General features: G+C 48.2%; 1 protein-coding gene across 1 annotated transcript in view; it reads right to left on the bottom strand.

The window, feature by feature from the left end:
• LOC119362248 (heat stress transcription factor A-2b-like) overlaps positions 1 to 2932 on the bottom strand; it is a 5892-nt gene extending 2960 nt beyond the window's left edge. Inside the window, exon 1 of the mRNA XM_037627448.1 lies at positions 2333 to 2932. Within this exon, the coding sequence (XP_037483345.1) occupies positions 2333 to 2638 (306 nt within the window). The 5' untranslated portion in view covers positions 2639 to 2932. The remainder of the gene's footprint in view (positions 1 to 2332) is intronic.
• Between the last annotated feature and the right edge of the window lie 4668 nt (positions 2933 to 7600).

Below are 7600 nucleotides of genomic sequence, written 5' to 3'. Positions count from 1 at the left end.
ACTGCACTCGGCGCCATACAACATTGCAGGTCGAACCACCGTCCTACAGAATTTGCCTTTTGGCTTTTGTGGCACTCTCTTGTCACAGAGATTGCCAGAAGCTTGGCACCACTTCACCCATCCGGCTTTGATTCGATGGTTCACATCTTCATCGATATCCACATCCTTCTATAGCACTAACCCCAAATATCGAAAGGTGTCCTTCTGAAGCACCACCTGCCTATCAAGGCTAACCTCCTCCTCCTCCCCCTCCTCCTCCTCGTGCCTAGTAGTACTGAAACCGCACCTCATGTACACGGTTTTAGTTCTACCAAGTCCAAAACCTTTCGATTCCAAGGTTTGTTTCCATAGCTCTAACTTCCTATTGAACCCCGTCCGACTATCATCGACTAGCACCACATCATCCGCAAAGAGCATACACCATGGGATATCTCCTTGTATATCCCTTGTGACCTCATCCATCACCAAAGCAAAAAAGATAAGGGGCAGGTTTCAATAGAGGCAACGAAGGAAAAATGAGGTGGTGCTACGCACAATCTTTTTGGCCCTATCCTGGTTCGAACTGCTTATTGTTGCAAAATTCGTCCAATGTGCAACTAGCTTCACTTTACCTGATGGTAAGTGAATTTACTCATAACTACACACTAGCAGGGTACAGAAAACTGAAATGCACACACACAGAATTAACATTTTGCTCACAAGAATGTTGTTTTCCTTTTTATGGTAACATGAGCAAAAAAGTACCATAGGGGAGTAATTCTGAGAAACTGTTAAAATACAGCTTTTACTTATATCTGAATGTAAGTTCACTTAACTAGAGTTTTCCAATATGCTGCTTCATTAACTTAAGTTTTTCTGCTTGGGATTCCCTATGCTTTTCTATACAATAATATGTATCCGTGTTCACTTTTGGGAGTTAGCTTTTGCTTGTTCTAATGTAATGCCAAGATGTTCTTAAGTAGTACAATAAATCTAATCATAAAGAATGAGACCTGATATCCATACTATTCACGAGACTTTTTTTTTAGAAACACAGTACAAACACAGACACTCGCATACACACATACACTTACCCCTATGAACGCACACTCGCACACCCTACCCCTATGAGCACCTCCGAGAGACCGAGCCAGCAAATCTAACCATCTGAGCCACGCTGACTAGTTAATACTCCCTCCATATCACAAATAAGTGAAGTTTAGACACTGACATGGTTTTCAAGATGTAACTTTGACCAGTAATTTATAATGCAATATACGTACAAAATTTTAGAAAGTAGATTCTAGAAATACTTTTCGAGACAAATATATACATACAAATTTTTATTTTCATTAAAATGATATTTGTAGTCAAAGCTCTATTACTTTGACTTAGGGTATGTCTAAAACGTCACTTATGACATGGAGGGAGTAACATACAACAATCTTCAACCTCCAGTTATTTATTTTTAAGCATTTCACCAAATTGGCAAAAAAAGGAGGGAGGTTGCAAATGTAACCACTGCATGGTGGTGAAAGCAGGTAACAGCACAGTGCAACAGCCATACGAATTATGAAGGTGGGCATTTGATAAGTGACATATGACCTAAGATGGCACCATGCACATGCTCCCAAAGAAGTCAAACAATGTGGCACACCATGAATATATTCCAATTGCTGTTAATTCAGGAAGTGGGAGCTCTAATATGAAGGCATGAAGTACACAATCGTACAACAAATGCAAGAAAATGTTGCGGTTGATTATCTTATGAATATTATCTAAAAAAATATGACAGTAACAAGGTAAGGATAAGTGCATGTGGAACAGAGAGAATAAACTTTCCTCGGCAACTCTTTTCTTTTGATGATGACATAAGGTTTATTATCCAGCACATCCAGCCCAACAAGTAAAGTTTTGTGAATGTGTTGGCTTCTTCTTAACTGAAGTTTATCAGCCAGGGATTCCAATGCACTTCTCTACATAAATATTGCGCATTTGGATACATGCCATTCCTACGCATTTCCGGGATTTAGCTCTGCTTGTTTAGTGCAATACCACCAATTTTCTGAAGTGCAAAATGTCCTAATCATGAAGAACAAGAGATGATATCTCCACTGTTGAACCAGAATAGTTAATAGTATTATGCAGTTGCAATTGACTCTTTTTCTGTACTTGTCTTCACCAAATTTGGCAACACAATCTCAATGGCTACAGTCCCACAGCATTGCATTTGGGAGCTTCGAGAAGATGCAAAAAAAGCAGCTACACTCACAGCGGCATAGAGGCATCACAAATCAGCTGCTGCATTGCAAATCTGCAAGAGGAATCAAGGGAATCAGGCTTGGTGGCTTACATAGGTGTTGAGCTGCCTGACAAAGCTGGAAAAGTTGCTGTGCTTGAAGTGCCTGGGTAGCAGCACCGTGGCGAAGGCGTGCGGATCCCACACCACGAAGCTGTTGTTGCCGGAGCTCCACGACATGATGCTGTCGGTGTTGGGGTCATCCACCATGTCGTAGGTCTTCGTCAGGAACGGCGGCGGCCCGGCGTCGTGCAGCCCCTCCATCGGCCTTGGCGCCGCCCTGGCCCCCGGCGAATCGCCTCTCCCGTGCGCACCCTCCTCCTCCTCCTCCTCCTTGACCAGACTCGGCACCGGGTCCATGCCCCCCAAACCCCCAAGAACCCTCCCTCACAAGGAACCGCACCGCCCAACAAGATAAGGCGGGGGAAATCGCGCTACGGACACGTCGAAATCGTATCGCTCCAACCCGCCGGAAGCGCACGCGAAAGCAGCTGATGGGGAAGTCTTCGGCGGAGCTCCCGCCGGGATGGGATGGGATCGGTCTCTCCTCTCGGCGGCGAGGGGAAGAGGAGCGGCGGGGAGGGGAGCGGAGAGGAGAGGAGAGAGATTGCTATTTTGGGAATGGAGCAGGGGTTTGGAGGAGGATGAAGGGTGCGGATCGGGCACGTGTCGGGACCCGGGCTCGACGCGGGCCTCGCATGGGCCGGGGCGACAAGTGTCGGTGTGTCTGGCTCTGCAGCTGTGTGCAGCTGTGTGCTCTGGTCACGATAAGCGGCACAGCGGTGCGGAGCGGTCAGGCTTTTTTTTTTATTAATGGCGAGTGATAGGCGCCGGTTGGCCGGCTCAAATTTAAGCCAGTCGCCACGCCGGACGTTTGATTCGCTCAATAATAATCGTTCAGATTGGATCTTCTCTCGTGCGCACTTCAATCCTCCTCCTTTCTCGCGAGTACGAGTTGTGGTTGACACCAGACCTGTCCAAACGGGCCAGCCCGGCACGGCACGGCCGGCTCATCGTAATCGTGCCTGGCCCGGCACGGCCCGCTAGGGCACGATTACTATACGGGCCGTGCTGTGCCGGTCCGTGTGCTGCGCCTCCATGCCCAGGCACGGCCCAGTTAGTAAACGGGCCGGCACGTTGGCCCATTTAGCATGCTGGGCCGCATTTTTTCAGCCTGTTGGGCTGATTTTTAGGCCTATTGGGCTATATCTTAGGTATACATATATAAAAAAATCTAACAATTATATCAAAAATAAACGGGTTGTGCCGTGCCGGCCCGTGTGCCCATGCTCCAGGCCCAGGCACGGCCCAAGACGTGTCATGTGCCGGGCATGGCCCGTTTAGCCCGTGTCGTCCTGGCCCATGGTGGGCCGTGCCGGCGTGCTCGCGGGCTGGCCCGTTTGGCCACCCATAGTTGACACACACGCATCCTCCCATGGCGCCCCTCTCTCTTTTCCAACCCTTGCGAAATACCTCTGCCCCATCATCACAGCTCCACACGACATGTGCAGCTCCGGCGAGTAGCAGGATTGGCCGCTCAAAGTGCAGCACCCCCGCTGACCCCCAAGGTTGCCGCTCACCATGGTTGCATCGCCCCCAAGGTTGCAACGCCGCAGTTCTTGTCATCGCCGGCACAACACCGCGCCACCCCGCTACACACTAGATCACGTCGCCGCACTTGTAGCACCGTGGTAGCCGTGAAAAAAGGTTGTAGCAAATCATCAACGGTTGTATAAAAAATCCTCGATGGTTGCTGCTCGTGGATCGCAGCTGAGACATAAAATGGTTGAAGCTTTTTTCAATGTCAGTTCCAGCTTTGGTCACCGGCGGTTGCAACTTTTCGTCATCGTCCATGGCTTCTATCGTCTATGGTTGAAATAAAATCTTCACCGGTTGAAGATTTTCTCATCGCCGGTTGCAGCTTTCATCGTTCATGATTGTAGCATTTGTCGCTGGTTGCAGCCTTTGTCGTTCATGGTTTGTAGCATTTGTTCGCCATCGGCCGTCGTGCTTCTTGTCAAATGGTTGTAGCTCCTCAATGCGCCGTTTGCAACACATGTCGTAGTTCTAGCAAAAATCTCTATCGCGGATGCTGCAATAATTCACCATTGTTGTACCCCAAACGTCGATCGGTTCCAGCAAATTTCCATCATGGTTCTAGCCCCGACGTCATCCAATTCCAGCGTGCGGTCGCGCATCTCCAAACTCTGGTTTGCCAGTTGCAGCTACGGCTATCGCTGGTTGCCCCTGCCTGGCTTGTCGGTCGCAGGATTTGGTGCTCGCCCCATCGCGTGCGGCCATGGCGACCTCTCCCAGTCGTCATCCTACAGACCTGCTAAAGCACGCTATGAGCCTAAGAAAATGGTGGTTAGCAGTTGGGCACGCGGCAGCACTCAAGCTCACCAGCCGGTCGTGCTTCTCGGGGGGGGGGGGGAGCTGGTGAGCAAAAGAAGAAAGGGAAGAGGTCGGTCGGGCCATGAAGGGAAGAAGAAGATAAAGAGAAAGAAGAAAAAGCTAGGGATCATGCACGAGAGACGCACGATCTCATCGATCGAACTCGCGCGGTGCGACCGGCCCAAGACTCGCCCGGTTGGTCGTAGGAACATTTCCCTTTTTTAATCAACAAGAAGAGAGCTTGCCGGCTCCATTATTACTCATAAACCCAGCTTTATATGATGCAAGGTGCTTAGTAAAATAAATCAAGTTTTTCTGAAGCACCGGTGCTTATCTCTAGAGGAAGGGTGCCTAAGTAAGCATCTATCATCTACAAATAAGCGCTGGTGCTGAAGAAAAATCAGTTTATTTTTGTAAGCATCACCTCTAAGCATCCTGCATTGTACAAGGCCTAAAGAAGTCTGAGACAGGATGTCCAACAATGACTTAAAAGTGAAAGGCACCAAAGTGCCAAAAAAACACCTAAAATGAAGGAGTCACAGCGTTACCAAAATACAAAATGACCATTAAAGACATGCGGAACAAAGGAACCAGAGCAGCTAAGAATAAACTTATAAGCCAGGATAGCAGGACACCAAGCGGTCTTGGAGCATATCTAAAGTAGATGTTGGGCTGAGTATCCAGCCAACGCTTTACTTGATCCTCAACAGTGAGGGGTAGCTGTTATCTCTCACCTCCACTCGATTAGGGACGCGTTTGGTAGCCTGCATTAGTGAAGGAAATATGCCCTATAGGCAATAATAAAGTTATTATTTATTTCCTTATATCATGATAAATGTTTATTATTCATGCTAGAATTGTATTAACCGAAAACATAATACATGTGTGAATACATAGACAAACATAGTGTCACTAGTATGCCTCTACTTGACTAGCTCGTTTATCAAAGATGGTTATGTTTCCTAGCCATGGACAAAAGAGTTGTCATTTGATTAACGGGATCACATCATTAGGAGAATGATGTGATTGACATGACCCATTCCGTTAGCCTAGCACTTGATCGTTTAGTATATTGCTATTGCTTTCTTCATGACTTATACATGTTCCTGTAACTATGAGATTATGCAACTCCCGTTTACCGGAGGAACACTTTGGGTGCTACCAAACGTCACAACGTAACTGGGTGATTATAAAGGAGTACTACAGGTGTCTCCAAAGGTACATGTTGGGTTGGTGTATTTCGAGATTAGGTTTTGTCACTCCGATTGTCGGAGAGGTATCTCTGGGCCCTCTCGGTAACGCACATCACTATAAGCCTTGCAAGCAATGTAGCTAATGAGTTAGTTACGGAATGATGCATTACGTAACGAGTAAAGAGACTTGCCGGTAACGAGATTGAACTAGGTATTAGATACCGATGATCGAATCTCGGGCAAGTAACATGCCGATGACAAAGGGAACAACATATGTTGTTATGCGGTTTGACCGATAAAGATCTTCGTAGAATATGTAGGAGCCAATATGAGCATCCAGGTTCCGCTATTGGTTATTGACCGTGAATAGTTCTAGGTCATGTCTACATAGTTCTCGAACCCATAGGGTCCGCACGCTTAACGTTACGATGACAGTTTTATTATGAGTTTATATATTTTGATGTACCGAAGGTTGTTCGGAGTCCCGGATGTGATCCAGGACATGACGAGGAGTCTCGAAATGGTCGAGACATAAAGATTGATATATTGGAAGCCTATATTTGGATATCGGAATTGTTTCGGGAGAAACCGGGATTTTTCCGGAGTATCGGGGGGTTACCGGAACCCCCCCGGGGGTTATTGGGCCTACATGGGCCATGAGGGAGAAGAGGAGGGCCGGCCAGGGCAGGACGCGCGCCCCCTCCCTCCCTAGTCCGAATAGGACAAGGAGGGGGGCGCCGCCCCCCTTTCCTCTTTCTCCTCCCCCATTTCCTTCTCCACCAAGGCAAGAGGGGGGAGTCCTACTCCCGGTGGGAGTAGGACTCCTCCAGGCGCACCCCTTGGGGGCCGGCCACACCTCCCCCCTCCCTCCTTTATATACGAGGGCAGGGGGCACCCTAGAACACATAAGTTGATCTTCGTGATCGTTCCTTAGCCGTGTGCGGTGCCCCCCTCCACCATATTCCACCTCGGTCAAATCGTTGTGGTGCTTAGGCGAAGCCCTGCGTTGGTAGAACATCATCATCGTCACCACGCCGTCGTGCTGACAGAACTCATCCCCGAAACCCTGCTGGATCGGAGTCCGGGGATCGTCATCGAGCTGAACGTGTGCTAAACTCGGAGGTGCCGTACGTTCGGCGCTTGGAACGGTCGGATCGTGAAGACATACGACTACATCAACCGCGTTGTCATAACGCTTCCGCTTATGGTCTACGAGGGTACATGGACAACACTCTCCCCTCTCGTTGCTATGCATCACCATGATCTTGCGAGTGCGTAGGAATTTTTTTTTAAATTACTACGTTCCCCAACAGGGGTATCAGAGCCAGGTTTTATGCGTAGATGTCATATGCACGAGTAGAACACAAGTGAGTTGTGGGCGATATAATTCATACTGCTTACCAGCATGTCATACTTTGGTTCAGCGGTATTGTGAGATGAAGCGGCCCGGACCTACATTACGCGTACGCTTACGCGAGACTGGTTTCATCGTTACGAGCACTCGTGTTTAAAGGTCACTGGCGGGTGTCTGTCTCTCTCACTTTAGTTGAACCGAGTGTGGCTACGCCCGGTCCTTGCGAAGGTTAAAACAGCACCAACTTGACAAACTATCATTGTGGTTTTGATGCGTAGGTAAGAACGGTTCTTGCTCAGCCCGTAGCAGCCACGTAAAATTTGCAACAACAAAGTAGAGGACGTCTAACTTGTTTTTGCAGGGCATGTTGTGATGTGATAT

The sequence above is a fragment of the Triticum dicoccoides genome, chromosome 2B, assembly GCF_002162155.2.
Source record: "Triticum dicoccoides isolate Atlit2015 ecotype Zavitan chromosome 2B, WEW_v2.0, whole genome shotgun sequence".
NCBI lineage: Eukaryota > Viridiplantae > Streptophyta > Magnoliopsida > Poales > Poaceae > Triticum > Triticum dicoccoides.
This window is presented reverse-complemented; position numbering and strand designations above follow the sequence as displayed.